The following is a 15,606-nucleotide window of genomic DNA, read 5'->3' as shown; positions in this document are numbered from 1 at the left end:
AATTTAGAAAAAGAGTAACATATCTCAGGTAAAAAAAATTATAAAAAAAGTAATAAATCTAAATAAGTAACTTAATCTAATAATTTTATCATACAGATAATAATCGGTAAGAAAAGTATATACCATATCTACATCTTATTAGTAATCGGATTTGGATACTTCTAAATTAATGCATATGCAAATTCGAAAGCAAATTTTAGTTTTTCATTTACACTCCTACTTTTAACAAGAAAAAAAAAATTCCACGTAACACAAAATGGCAAATGTCTACATCAACCCTGATCAAGTTGAGAAATCCCAATCCACGTGGACTAAATTCTCAAGTGTACAAGTACATGTACATCATTATTTTGCAGCTATTAAAGTAACCAAACCAATTTACGGTTCACGTGGTGTAGCTTCAAGCCAGTGTCCACGTGCTTACGCAATTTTCCGCCGATATTTTCATTTCTCTTTCAACAGAAAAGGAAAAGAAAAAGAAAAGAAGAGAAAAGAAGAGAAAAGAAGCAAAAAAAAAAAAGCAGAAGCGATAGGGATGGAACACACATTCTGGATATGAGAAAACGAATCCACTTAAGGTCTCTCACCTTCAACAAACCTGTCGGAACTCTGTCTCTCTCTCTCTCTCTCTCTTCCGTTCCTTTTTTTTATAATTAATTTTTTTTTCCCTTCTATTTAAAGCCTGGAAAGATCTCAGAATAGAGCAATGGCGGTGGCACTTTACAATTGTAATTATCCAATAAAGTCCAAAACAGCTTCCTTACATCTCTCTAAACCTTCTCAGCTTCCTCTAAACCTCACTTACTCGGTTTGTTCACTACTTTTGCTGCAAAAGCATAAGAAAAGAACCAGAGTTAGATATAGATCTTAAGAGCGACTCTGGAAACGCAATGCTTCTCCTAGTGTTAGTTTCTTGGAAATGCTGAAGTTTCGTGGGTTGGGTTTTCTTGCGCTCTTCATTCGATCTTTGCAGGTTCGTACACCGATTTACTTTTGCTCACTGTTTGCATTTGGAGGTTTTTGTAAAAAATATAAAAGCAGTCTTTGGAATTAGATTTCAATGGAATTTGATTCGGCAAAATCGATCATTGTGAATTCTCTTGTTTTACTTCCGGAATTTGCTACTGCTTGCTTTTTGTGATTCATTTTCATTTTGCTTTGGAATCTTAGTTTTCTTCTGATCTTTGTTTTGAAATATTCTCCTTTAGATTGAAGTATTGAGTGATTTGTAAATCTGTGTGATTCGGGCTGGTCGAGTTGGGAAATTCGGAAGGAACTAGATCAAAATGGCATCTTTGGCAGTTAAGCGAGGTGGAAGCTTATTGAGAACCCAATGACTTTTGAAAACATACCATATTGGGCAGAAGCTGCTACGGTTTTGGGTAGTGGGAAGGAGGGGAATATGAATTAGCTTTCCCTGTTATTTTTTTCAGCCAAAATTCTCGTGGGGTTGTTTGCAGGAGTTGGAGACACTATTAGGAATTCCTGAATCATTGCACACATGTTTCAGCCAAAGTCTCTCAAGGTGCTTTTTCATTTTTTGGGGTGGGGTGCGGGAGTGGAAGTGTTTGATTTCATTCTGGCCCCTGAAATGAGACTTTGATCTCCAGAACCCTCAGTAATCGGATAACTTAAGCTTTATATTTCAATCTTATTTCTAAAACCAATCGTTACATCTGGATTTTGTTTTATATGATGGAATAGATGTTCATCTTTTGAATGTTTAAACCATTAGCTCTACAATGTTACAGTGCAACTAATGTATGCAAGTCTAACAGGTTAAGCATCGGGTTCATGGCCTTTGTTGTACATCTTTAGTCTATTTTATATACGTAATCATTTCTGCTGATTGCATTTTCTGAAGCAAAACTGTCATTTAATACAATTAGGAGGCCTTATGTAAAGGGAAGTTCTTGACTATGTTGGAAATGCATAGGCCATCTTTGCTGGATATGCAATCAGGAATATGGGAGTTGAGAAATTAAAATTGAACATCAAATTGGAGGTGACCACTCCTTTTTCTATAGATATACTTGACAAAAAAAAATGGAAAAGCAACTACAAATGAAATATGAATTGTTACCATGCAAGCTTACTGGTCTTCTTTCTATTTAATACTTGTTGTGCAATAAAAAATAAGACCTAATTCCTCTAAAATAGAGGATAGATTGTTATTACTTCTATAATTTCTTCTTCTTCTTTTCTTTCCCTCCTTCTCCCCCCCCCCCCTTTTTAAGTAACTTCTGACTTGATTTTCATACCTTTTTAATGTATTCCTTTCAACTCAATGGTTTTATTGTGTCATGTCTGTGCCATGTCTCATTTGTCATTGTTTTTGTCATGGTGATGGACATGCCAACTGCATTAATGCTTGTTTTGAATTTGCAGATATAAGCACAGATCTCACTTTTGTAGCTGTGCACATCTTATTCCTGCCTGAAGTTTGGGGTTTACTAGTAGGTATGGCGACTGAGCTCGTCAATTCGGCGACAAGCGATAAACTGAAAGAAATGGATTGGACGAAAAACATTGAAATCTGCGAACTAGTGGCAAGTGATCAAGGGTATTTCCGTACTGTCTCTTTCGTTATTTATTTTTCCTTGGTAGTTGTTGCCTAACAATTCATATTTCATTTGTTGGATTAGTAATTTATATACACATCTATTTTAAGGAAAATTCAACCTAGTTGATCCAAGCATATGTAATGGTAGAGGCATAGAGCTAGTCAACCTAGTAGATGTTTCCATCAGAGAAAACTCTGTAGATGACAATTTACTTGGGGTAGCAAAACCCATGGCAGCACGTATCATTATGTTGAGAGCTTACACTGACACATTATTGACATGCCAACTGCTAAATGCTAATATCAGCACCACAATATCGCCCCTATCTCCAGGTCTAACAAAATAATTAACTGTTTAAGCACATTGTTTGCCGACACTGGTTTCTTACTCGTATGTTCGGTGTTATTTATACCACAAAATATCTTGGATGACATCTATGATCTTGTAGTAAAATACATCATCTTTTTTCCTTCTCTCTTTGTCTCTTTAATATTATAAATTAGTTACATTTGCAGTCGTTGTATTAGTAGTTACCCATAAAAATTGGAGGGTATATTTTCTATGGTATTAAAAGAAAGAGAAGAACTTGTCCCTGTGTCCTATTCTTAAGCTTTGCAAAGTCTGATAGTTTCTGGGGCTGATTTTGACACCTAACTCTCATATCCATCGAGTATTAAGTCAATCCTAAATTCCATTTTGGAATGAGGTACCTACTCCAACTTAAGGCTGTGTTGTCCATGCTAGTATGAGATGTTGTTCATACCCATCATTACTGTATTAAAAATTTAACTGTTTAACCAAATTTTATGCTGATGCTGGTTTCTTTACTTTTGGATGTCCAGGAAAGTCAAAGATGTCATCAAAGCTATTAAGAAACGGTTGGGGAATAAAAAACCATGTGTTCAGCTATTCGCTGTCCTGGTGAGTTTTTTAGTTGTCTTGGGGCCTTGGCTTGGTTTTATGTTATTAGTGGAGTTTTTTTTTTCATCTGTAACTGGTTGAGAAGGGGGAATCCTTCTTGGTCCTGTATTGAATGCTCCCATGCATGACCTCCCACGTTGGATGGTGGAGAGACTATGCTTGCCCAATTTATTCATCCTTGTGTGATAAAAGATATTAATTTTGGTTGGGTTTTTGAGTTTGTTGATAGGATTGACTGGAAATGTAGAAAAGAGAGAAAGAAAAGCATTCATCTAAGCATCACTATAGAATCATTATGAAATCATGTTCTTTTTTCCATGAAGAACTTGAAAATTTTTCTGTCATTACAGTATTTCAACATGCAAAACCAATTATATAACTGTACATTGGGGCATATGAGTAAATCAACATTCTCTGAGTAATCACTTCTTATACTGACAACATTAATGTTTAATCATGTTAGAACTTTCTTCAGGAACTGTCCAACATTTGGGGTTCTAGGCTCTTCCAAGGATATAAGTTTTTGCATGAGTTTTTCTGTTGGAAGCCTGTATCCAACTGTACTTGGTAATACATGTAAAAGGGGAATAGGAAGCTTATTGAAACCATAGATCCACCAATGTAGATAACAGAAAATTCCAGCTCCAAGCATGGTATCAGGGACCTGAAAGTAGTGGAAATTCAATGAATCAGTGGGGCTGAGTTATGCCACCAGCCGCTTTTCTTACAATTGAAGACTTCCTGTGGTGGAATCCAGGATAGCATAAATCATCCTTTAAGGTAGAACAACCTTGTAGTGCCTCTTTTACTGTCATTGCACTAGCTTACTAGGTCATGTTGTTCAAAGTTGTGCTTGGTTGGACACCCTTGGTAGAAACAACCATGAGCATTTAAGTTGCTATTTTTTTCTTTGTTGTTTAAGAGGAATGGACTTCACATCCTCCCTATATACAGGAGAGAAAAAGACACTTACTAAAGACATGCCCATACTGCAAGTCTTTTCCCATGAGACATGTATGGTAAGTTGGTAACTGGTCAAACATAGTCACACCTGCTGTCATTTAGGTGCTTATTGTTTTTTTTTTTTTTTTTTTTTTTTTGGGGGGGGGGGGGGGGGGAGAATCCTCGAACAAAACCTTTTAAGTTAATATGGAAACTTCTATTGTAATATCATTTGAAAACTCTTAGTAATATCTCTTCAAGTGTTGCTCTCACTTGTTTCACAAAAAAAAGGGGAGGGGCTTCAAATGTCCAAGACACTGTTACCTTTAATGCAAAGGGAGCCTTGGCATAATGGTCGGTGGACCACAGTTGTAGCCTGAGGTCAAGGTATTGAAACAGCTTCTCAGCAAAATTATTGGGGAAAGGTTGTGTTGGATTCTATTAGGAGTCTAATAAGAGTTTGTATAGGAGTTAAATTAGAGTTTGCATTCATGTAAACTTTTATTCCTTGTAACAGTCTACTTTCCACTTTATTATAAATAAAGGGCTTGAGATCATGGATCAATAAGCCATTCTACCAATTTCATATTTCTCAACATGGCATCAGAGCCTAAGTGCGATTAGGAAAACAAAACGAAGACCTACCTCCTTCTTCTGAATTTTTTTTCAAAAACATCGCAAACCACTTCAATTCTCTGATTTTCTTCAAAAACATCGCAGTTCTTCAAACCGGTAGCAATTTCTGATTCTTTCCAAACATCGCTGCTTCCTGCGCTATCGAGAGGAAAAAAAAAGGGGGGGGGAGAGAAAGCAGAAGTTCTTCAGTTCTGGAATCTGCTGCTTCTACCGTCGCAAAAGTTCTTGGTAAGAAAGCAGAAGTTCTTCAGTTCTGGAATCTGCTGCTTCTACTGTCATTACTGCTACAACTGCTGCTTCCTGCGCCATCAAGAGAAAAAAGAGGAGAAAAAAGCGAGAAGAAAAGCCACCGCTTTTTCGCGCGCCTCAAACTGGTATCTATCATTCTTCGCTTTCCTACCACCAAACTAGACGGAAAGGAGAGAGAGGACGAGACCACTTCCGTCCGCCTTTGGTTGTTCTTGTTTTTCTGCTACTTCAGAGAAGCCGAACGGAACGCTGCCATTCGTAACCATCGCCATCTCCAAGAAACCAGGTACTTTTCGATCCGAAACAAAACCCCTCTGTTCCCTTTACACCCTTTAAACCAAACCAAACATTACACCATTTGTCTAAAAGTCTTTATATTTAAACCAAACCACATCATATTTGGACCAAACCAAATTTGGACCAATCTCTTTACATTTAGACCAAACCTGACCATTGCATATTTGGCTGATATATATATATATATATATTTTTCTTCTAATCTACTATTCTGCTTTACAAAAAAAATAATAAAATAATAAAATTAAATTAAATTAAAAAAATGTCTTGAGTTGTTTGGCTATTGCATTCTGCGACGTTTCAGTTACTTCGAAAGGGTGAAGACTGAAGAACTGCAGATAATTTTGTCAACATGACAACTATTGATGATACTACTGCTCTCACTGGATCCGAATATTTTTCCACTTTTCATTCTCTTTCGGTAAGATTTGACGGCACAAATTACTTGATCTGGTCTCGATCTGCTTACCTAACTATTGCTGGAAGAGGACTAGTTGGATACATTACGGGCACTACTATCAAACCCACTACCGCAGGTGTTTTACAGGATAAATGGATATCAAACGAATCTCTTATTATGTCATTCCTTTTGAATTCCATGCATCCAAATATTGCCCGGGGTTACCTATTACTTGATACTGCAGCCCAAATTTGGAAGGCTACTACTGAAACATATGGACAGTTGGGGAATGATGCACAGGTTTATGAGCTACGAAAGAAGCTTCATGAGACTACCCAAAAGGAACTAACTGTGGCCCATTATTATGCTGAGTTGCGACCTCTTTGGCAAGAGTTGGATCATTATGGGGATTATCACCCCTCTAATCCAGATGATGTGGCGACATATAAGAAGTACATTGATAAGATTCGAGTATATGACTTCTTAGCAGGTTTGAACGTAGAGTACGATCAGATCAGAGTGCAAGTCTTAAGTCGTTCTCCCTTTCCTAAAGAGAACAGTCTTATGCTCTTGTTCAGTGAGGAAAGTCGTCGATTAGTCATGCTTCATACTCCTATTATGGAGAAATCAGCTTTACAGTTTGTTCGCACTAAATCTGATCCGGCTAAGGAGATTGTCAAGTGTGAGCACTGTCACAAACCATATCATACCAAGGAAAATTGTTGGAAACTGCATGGGAAGCCTGCTGATTTTGAGCAAAAACGAGCACAAAGACAGGGAAAACAAAAGGCTAATCTTTCTGAGACAGTTTCCACCACACCCTCTGCAGACGTTGGTTTTTCGCAGGAGGAGTTCGCTACTCATGGACGTATTATGCGATCTTCTCATCGCCGGTACAGCCTCGACCACTGCTTCCTTTACTACCCCTACCAACTCCTACCTAGCTACTTTAGGATCTGGGGAAGGAGATTGGTCGTGGTAAATGGACTTTATTTGCTCGAGCCGATTGGAGGATCTACTTCTGCTTTGACTACATCTTCTAATCCGGTCCATTCGGTAATATCAGACCTTCATTAGTGGCACCGTAGGCTCGGTCAACCCCCTTTCAAATTTTGTCATTTTCTCTATATTTGTTTTCCTGATACTTTTATCTTACCATTACAATTTCTTCCGCTCAAGTTTCCCCATTGGAATTTCCTTTGTTATTATCTTCCCACGTGTAACGCTACACGTGAGGGGGAGATTGAAGATGTCTACAATTCAAAGCCTTTCATGTAGACTTCCTTATGTAGAATTTGATCTTTGTTACCTTTGAAAGTTTGTCCCTTACCTTTGCAATCTTCCACTTTGGAGATCTAACATTGCTATAGAGCTATCTTTTTTGACCTGTGCGTAACTTGATCTCTGTTAACCCCGGAGATTTGCCCCTTAACTTGACATCTTCCCTTCGGAGAGATCTAACCTTGCAAAGGACTTGTCGTTTGACCTTTGCGAAACTTGATCTCTATTACCTTTGGAGATTGTCACTTATCTTGACAAATTTTCCCCTACCTTTGGAGATTGTCCCTTGGCAAACTTTCCCTTTAAAGATCTAACATTGCTACAAATCAAAACTTTCACTTTGGCTGTTTTACCCTAGCTATTGTTACCCCAAAAATATATTTTCCCTCAGATTTGTGCAGAAATTTAGTCTTCTCAACATTTGAAGATTCTACCTTTTTACTTGGGCGTTCTTCCTTAGAGACATAAAGTTGCAGTAAAGATGAGGACAAATTAAATGGAAGTCTATAAGGCAGACGTAATCTATAAGTTTGAAGATCAAATTGCAGATGTTTACCTGGACAGATGTTTTATACTTTTTTGGTCAAGTTGGACATGTGTGATATCCATGCCTCAACTTGAGGGGGAGTATTTGATTCTATTAGGAGTCTAATAAGAGTTTGTATAGGAGTTAAATTAGAGTTTGCATTCATGTAAACTTCTATTCCTTGTAATAGTCTACTTTCCACTTTATTATAAATAAAGGGCTTGAGATCATGGATCAATAAGCCATTCTACCAATTTCATATTTCTCAATAGGTTGCATAGGAAAATTCCCTCCCCCACCCCTCCAGGGGACTTTGGTTGTGCGGGAAACCGTCGGAACTGGGTTCCCCTTTTTATTACTTATAATACCAAGGAGAGACTGTAAATGCATCTTTTTATATTGTGAAGAGGTCCATTTTGTTTGGGGCTTGCTCTTTTAGTTTTTGTTTAGATGTTTGGAGTTCAATGATCTAATACATATTGTTTTTTATTAATGCCAATTTAGGATTATTATAGTTCTTTTTGCATATTGCTCACAGTTGTTTTACAAAAAACAGAGCTTTAATTTTCCAAGCCATTGTCGTTGACAATGCATAGAATAGAGTGTAACTGCATGTCTTTATATTGTGAGGAGATTCATTTTGTTTGGAACTTGTTCTTTTATTTTTTTTGGTTTAGAAGTTGGAGTTGGATGAATTAATGCTTTTTTTTTTATAATATTTCTTTTGAGGTTTTTTTATTTTTTTATTTTGGCAAATGCCCAGCTTCAGTCCTTATGCTAAGGGTTTGGATGCTGTAGAATCGGGTATTTTATGCTATTTTATGGGATGTATAAAAACTTATAAAATTGCTTGTTTGGTCCTGGAGGAACATGCTATTGTTGGGAGTATGTTCTGAATAAATGCCTTTTGATTGATCCAACATGGCAACCAAAGTGTTTGTTGGTAATCGCAGATCCCAAATTTCACATTTGCATCTTACTCTTTGGACCCAAGTGTCTGTCTACATTGGATGACATGACATTTGTTGTCAACATAATAATGAAATGAAATGATTTTTCTGCTGGTGAACAAAGAAGCAATTAATCATTATATGAGCGTTTGTTTTTTGCTCTTGGATATTTTGTTTTGTTGACTGTCGAGTGTTTGTTGGTTTCTGCTTTGGTTCTTGATGTTATTTATGTGCTTTTTACGCTGTTATAGCTTCAAAATAGGACAGACTATGTGTTCACACAACTAATTCAATCAATTGTCTCGATCATGGGATATCATTGAGAAATAGGAATCAGTGTTATCAAACTTCGTGTGCCTGCGATTCTTTGTAATCTGAAACGAATCAATCATCCTCTTTGGTATCTTATTATTTTATAAAAACGGTAAGATCACTAGTGAAAGGACCTGAAGGACCTATCCTAAAAGAATAGTAGTAGAAGGAGTCAGTCTGATACTTTTGCTTTTGTTTCCCCATTCTTGGTGCTTTGGCTTCTGAGGCTTAATCCAAATGTAATATGGTTTTGCAGTTATTGGAGATGTTAATGAATAATTGTGGAGAACAAATTCACAGGCAGGTGATAAGTAATGGACTTCTTCCGATAATGGTGAAGATAGTGAAGAAGAAGGTTCACATATTCACAGAAACACTATATGCTACTGCTAATTGAATTTTTCTTTTTGTGTCATGTAAAGATACTTCTAATCTAAAATTGTATTTTTTCCTGCTTACAGTCAGATCTTCCTGTACGAGAGAAGATATTTTTACTTTTAGATGCGATGCAGACATCTCATGGTGGTGCTTCAGGAAAGTTCCCTCAATATTATGCTGCATATTATGATTTGGTGGTGCGTACCAACATGCAACTGTAATCTGTAGGGCCATTAACAATGATGAAAATTTCATTATTGATCATTTCTGTCCCCAATGCAAAGGAAAAGTTGCCAGTGCTACCACTCTATTTTCTGAGTTAACTTGTATGATTGAGACCTGATGAAAACTATAAACAATTATTTTTGTAATGGAGAGTTTACTTGAAGGGGAAATCATTTACCCTAGTGGAACAGTCTGCGGTAGTTCTAACTGTTATGGGACGAAGTACCTTTTATTTGGCTTGCTTCTTCCCCCCTGTTTTGGAAAGGGGGGGGGGGGGATGAAAAAGAAGAAGAGAATCTTGCTATTTTTTGAAGGTAGGGTAGCATGAAGTAGTTTATTGATTTGAAAGGAACATAAGATCAACTGCCTCTGGCTCTGAGGTATGTCTTGTTGAACCAAGCATTCTATATGGATGTTAGAAGGCCAAAAGGAGAGAAGACTTGCCCCTGAACAGCTGTGAGCAAGTTGGGCTATCCCCTAAGGATATCAGGTCTTACTTTTAGGACCTGTTTCTTCACAGCGATAAATTTGTGTTGGTCCTAGTTAAATTGACTAGTCTTTCCCAGCTTTTTGACTTAAGCAGTCTTTCTTTTATTAGGAGTTCGATTTAGAGTTGACTCTCGCCTTTTTTAATAAGTTGTAGTAAGGTTGAAAGAAATCCTATTACGAGTTCAATTTTCTGTAAAAAGTCCATGAAGTAATATTTTGCATACAAATGAATTGATATTCTATTTCAAAGCCAAAATGTAGCAACAGTAAGTATTGGAGGATGTATATTTTGAGGGGTAGAAAACCCCAAAGTGGTTATAGGATAGATTGGCCAACTGCTCAGTGTGTGTATCTTTGGTACACTGGGGCAGGAGAAAATTTCAGATCAGAAGCTTGAGAGAAAATGACCAATACAAAGTGAATTAGACTGCTGTGGTTAAGTCAGGGAATAGAAGATTGGAATACAATTGATGTTATTTATTTTCAATATTAGTTTTAATGCTTATTTGGTGGTCATCTGCATTGTGGTTCTAGTGTGATTCATTTTTTATGTTGGTTTACTTTGTTTAGAGTCTGTTTGTGTTCTGCTCATGTTTTGGCTTAATTCAAGCTTCACCTAGATATTTGGCTAACTTTTCAAGCCCAATTTTGATTTCATATAGTGTGAAAGTTATAGTGGGCAAATCCATGTCCATATGATAATATTTTAATCATGTTGCTGGAAAATGTTGTGGCACTTCTTCTGCACTGGAGTTATTGTTGATGGATGTATGTTCACCGAAGCCTTGATTTTCTTCAAGGAGTTTTAATATTCACAATCACATAGAAGTTTTCCAACATAGTTCAGTGGTTCTAAAATGATTTGGATTCTTGCATACTACCTATTTCAAGCATAATAAACACAATGGAAATAGTATTTTGCAAAAAAAAAAAATAAATAAATAAATAATAATAATAAAAAAATTGAAAATTTATCATTTAAGTATACTAACAAATGAATGGTTCTGACAAATGCAAACTGTATTGCATACAGGCATAGAATCATCAGCATACATGAATTCTTTGGTAGAATGGTTACATATGCAACAAATCAACAAAATAAAATGACCAACTAGATCAAGTGATGGTGTCTCACATATATTAAGTTGAAGCCTATATATCATATATACATAAAAAAAAATACATAATTTTAGAAAATAATTATTAAAATCAGAAAATGAAAAAGGTACTAGTCCTAGGCTAAAAAGATAAGCAACAAAACACAAGCATAGATCATAGTCCTAGGCTAAACATATATTAATTCAAGGCAATACAAGATCATTTAAGGCATGAGCAAAAAAAAAAAAAAAAAGGGAAGTTTGGAACTGTTGGGTATGGCTTATGGTTTACATTCTATTGTTGCTGGAGTTTGTTTTGTAGCTGTTGTGGCTTAGGAGGTGTTTGGAGGCAAAAAAAAATGAGCAAAAGAGGTGTTTGGAGGCAAAAAAAATGAGCAAAAGAGGTGTTCGAAGGCAAAGGAGTTGTGAAAATTAGGTGAAAATGGGATAGAAATCAACAAAAACTAAGGAAAAACAAGTTGGAATGTTTTCGAAATTTCAGTCGAAATGTTCGAAATAGTTGAAATTTCGTCGAAATGGTCGAAATTTCAGTCGAAGCATCCGAAATGGTCGAAATTTGACACTTTTCCGAAATAATCGGAATTTCGTTTCGTTTTTGAAAAATGTAGACATTTCGACAATTTCGGTCGAGTTTTCTTCTATGGTCTTGCGGACATATCCTACCTATTGTACTTCTTTTGTAATGCATTATTGCCAACCAAACCCATTCTGTGTCGGCCGACTGTTTTATCTTCTTTTAACTTGGTTCATTAACTTAGCTCTGTGTGTCTATTCTACATGTTGTCTTTCATGTGTCATTTACCTGTTGAATGTACAAATTCAACTGTGTTACATATGCTTTTGACATGTTCTTTCACTGGTCTGTTTTTATAGCAAAAGTTCAACAAATTTTGAATGATTCTGTTATTGGAATTTGTGGCGATCTGAAATTTCTAATTGGATTTGGAGCTCATTAATCTGTTACTGTAAGCAGTGAATATTGAGTATACATGTGTTCTAAAATATTAATTGATAATTGCTTTTGTCCTACCAGAGCGCTGGTGTACAGTTTCCTCAAAGGCCACCTGCTGTCGCCACAGGTCATTCTGTGCTGGAGAACACCAATAGGAGCTTACCTGGAGCTGGAGGGAATTCTGTCTCTCCAAATTCTAATAGGAATATTCACACCGAAAATCCTCAAATTGTGCCTGAATCTAGGTATGATTTGTGTAGCCATGGGTATGATTGTGCCTCTGTTGTGACGGCACCTGTACTCTTCTAGTGGCCATTATACTAACTATACCTTGTTCACCATTTTCTCATTTTCTCCCTTAAACTGTCCCTGACAATTGACTCCATGTATCCTCTATTTCCACACTACATGAGAACTAATGGAAACAGAAACTTCCATCAACCAGTCTCGAGTTATCCCATTTCCCCCCTTCTTTCAGCATAATTTTATGTTAAAGATGATGAACTTGTGATTAAATATTAATGCTGGATGGCTGTTGGAGTACCCATGTGAGGCCAAAGACAGTAGATGTATAATTACTGTACTGTGAAATACTTTAACAGTTTAACCAACCTTGTGAACTGGTCTTTCTTTGTGGAACTTGTCTCATTCAAAAGTACTGTTCTAGAAGTACAAAAATATTTTTGCTTTTTTTGGTTGCAAGGAAGAAAAGTAGAAATTTTTTATCATTACTTCTCTCATAATGGTTTAATTAACACTGAAACATGCCAAATTTGGTTATTTTAACTTTCACTTTTCTTTGAAAGCAAATCCTTTTGATTTGAAAAGTAAAATAGATTTTATGTTTGAGAAGTATATTTAGAAAATATGGTAAGAGTTCTAGGTAGGTTACACAGTTATGATTATGGATCTTTCTTTTCAATAATCACCTCCCTCTACTTGCAAGTTGCAACCAAATGGAGGTTTGATATCCAACAGTTTTTTCGCTTGATTGCTGCCATTTCATGGCAGATTTTGTGGTTTCCCATGAAAGTTTGAATTATTTGTTGGAGAATATTGTGGAAACCGAAAATATGGGACCAGGTAGTCCATTAATAATTAGATTTTCCAAAATTATTAAGGCACATTTGTTCCTCTTGTTGATAAATGTCTTGTAGTCGCATCTTTAAAGACTGTTGCATTGTGATTTGGATTACATTCTACCTGCCTTTCTATTTCACAATCCCTCATGCATATGGATCAAGGCATATCTCAATGCTTTGATTCCATCTTTTCCTTCTTACACCTTTGTATATTTTCTAAGGAGTATGTGTTAGTTTTTCAACCATCTCAGTATTACTGTTCATTTATTCATCTGTTGGAATTGCTCTAAGCTCCCTCATGTGCTCCAAATCTTGTGTATGTTTGAAATTCATTATTGTCACCATCAAAGGGTTGCTCAGTTGGCAATGACCAACACCTCTTGGTTCGACTCTCCTTGGTGGTATATGTAATAGTCCCCTCTCCCAATATAAAGCTACCAGTTCCAAAAAAGAGTCATTATTGTCACTGCTATACCTTCTGAGGGTCATTTAGGAATCATGATTTTTGGATTCTTTATTTTCTTATTATCTTTCAACATTTTTTTAAGTGTCATATTTACCTAGATTTTTGTTTTATGCCCCCCCCCCCCCTTATGTTTTTGATGAATGTTTCTTGTTTTGTGTTTTGCATGAGGCCTTTTGTAATTTACCATGATGCATAGCTATAGGGTACTATTTTGAGAATGGATATGGAATACTGTTTTCTCCCCCATTTCATAGATTTATCTTCCTGTTACAGCATCATTCAGAAGGCCAGTGTTGCCTTGGAGGTCTTGAGAGAAGTATTGGATGCAATTGACATGCAACATCCTGAGGTATGTTCTGGAAATATCTGTTGACGTAATTTTCAGCTTGCAAAAGATTGCTCTGGTTAATGTGGCTGGGAATACATTGTTTGGTTATATGATGATTCCAAGTCCAAATTCCCTTCATTGAATGTTCCCTTATTTTTGTGTGTGGCTTTTTGATAGATCAGATAAAGAAAGGAACATTATGACATACCCATCTGGACTAAACACTAAGCCTCCACTTCTCATCATAAATCCTCTGCAGCTTCGAAAAACCCCACAATACCTGTTGGACTTTCTAATTTGAACAGAAACAATATTTAAACTTAACTCACTCGTAAATATTCGGTCAGTTGAATGATGCTTTTATGCATTGTAGCCTTATAGGTGTATTGTTTACTGGATATAGTGATGATTCTTATTTTGATTTTGCTTTTGAACACGTAAATATTTTGAAGCCTTTGGAGCTCCCTGTAATAGTTGGCTAAGTAAGAGCTTTTTACTTGGGATGATTACTGTTAAAACTATTATTTGACAGATACCTTAGTTGTAAAACAAGGTTTTGACTCAACGGAGTTGGGAAAGCAAAAAATAACAAACCTGGTCAAGACTTTGTATAAACTTGCCTGTCTAAATAATGACCAGACTAGGTCCAAGTTAATCTGAGCTACAAGAAACTGGATTCTTTTTTTTCCCCTTGAGAAAATGGAAGTTTCCTGAGTCTAAATATCTCCAATCTTTCGCTTGTCACAAGGCTCCCCTTCAACTCTCAATTCCTGTGGGACAACCATGGGAAACAAACCTTAGAAGCATCAATGTTCTCAAAACACGAATATAGAGAGGGACACGTAAGTTACCCTCCTCGATGTCTCGGTTCAGGAAGACTGAGAGTTGAGAACTGAGAGAAGTCAGGCACACTCAATTGCTCTTACAAACACAGACATCAAGGGTGAATGAGGTAGTAGGTCAAAAGAGGAAAACATAGACTCACTCTAAATAGGTTTGCTCATCCGAGTTAGCAGTTTTCAGGAGAACAAGTCAAGTTGAAAAGCTTGGTTGTTTTTTTCTTTTTGGGTGAATAAGAAAAGCTTGGTTGTTGAACTATGACTCTATGACAGATACTAATTTGATGTTTTCTGATTAACATGGATTATCTGCCTCCTCTTTTCTGCATCTGTGTCTTGTCGACCATATTTTGTTGCATTGTAGCCCTTTGTTTTCTGAAACGGTTGCTCATGTTGATGTCGTCGTATTTTTTAGGTGGTTAAAGTACTTGCATTTGTATAGTACAAGCAAAAGTATATTAACCTTCCCAGACAAAAGATTGCTCAATTTGTGACCTGTTGCTTGCTGTTTGAGACAGGAAAACAGCCTCTCTGTGAAGCAGGGGTATGGCTGCATACATAGTGGCCTAACCCTGACCTTGCAGAGGCAGGAACTTCGTGCACCATTTACATCCTTTCCTACTTCTGTTTGTAGTGATCCTCTGGTTTGAC

General features: G+C 36.5%; 1 protein-coding gene across 2 annotated transcripts; it reads left to right on the top strand.

The window, feature by feature from the left end:
• The first annotated feature begins 527 nt into the window (after positions 1-527).
• Positions 528-15,582, top strand: LOC149018286 (TOM1-like protein 5). Of its 2 annotated transcripts, none has more exons than XM_089152585.1 (7): positions 528-973; positions 2,389-2,563; positions 3,407-3,485; positions 9,335-9,433; positions 9,540-9,653; positions 12,322-12,485; positions 14,062-15,582. In XM_089152585.1, exons 2-7 carry the CDS (start codon positions 2,463-2,465, stop codon positions 14,159-14,161), a joined length of 657 nt encoding a protein of 218 aa, XP_089008711.1. In that variant the 5' UTR covers positions 528-973; positions 2,389-2,462; the 3' UTR covers positions 14,162-15,582. The 2 variants fall into 2 exon arrangements, with proteins under 2 accessions (XP_089008711.1, XP_089008712.1); XM_089152586.1 differs by lacking the exon at positions 528-973 and adding an exon at positions 996-1,525.
• Positions 15,583-15,606: the final 24 nt, after the last annotated feature.

The sequence above is a fragment of the Hakea prostrata genome, chromosome 4, assembly GCF_041222555.1.
Source record: "Hakea prostrata isolate BN-2017 chromosome 4, UWA_Hpros_2, whole genome shotgun sequence".
NCBI lineage: Eukaryota > Viridiplantae > Streptophyta > Magnoliopsida > Proteales > Proteaceae > Hakea > Hakea prostrata.
The sequence above is the reverse complement of the archived record's forward strand: the minus strand, read 5'-3'. Positions and strand labels throughout refer to the sequence as shown.

Excerpts from the sequence above, each read along its gene's own strand:
- LOC149018286 (XM_089152585.1), top strand. The coding sequence starts at position 2,463 with ATGGCGACTGAGCTCGTCAATTCGGCGACAAGCGATAAACTGAAAGAA. Across the intron at positions 9,434-9,539 it reads TGAAGATAGTGAAGAAGAAG|TCAGATCTTCCTGTACGAGA; the intron begins GTTCACATATTC and ends TCCTGCTTACAG. Across the intron at positions 12,486-14,061 it reads CAAATTGTGCCTGAATCTAG|CATCATTCAGAAGGCCAGTG; the intron begins GTATGATTTGTG and ends TTCCTGTTACAG.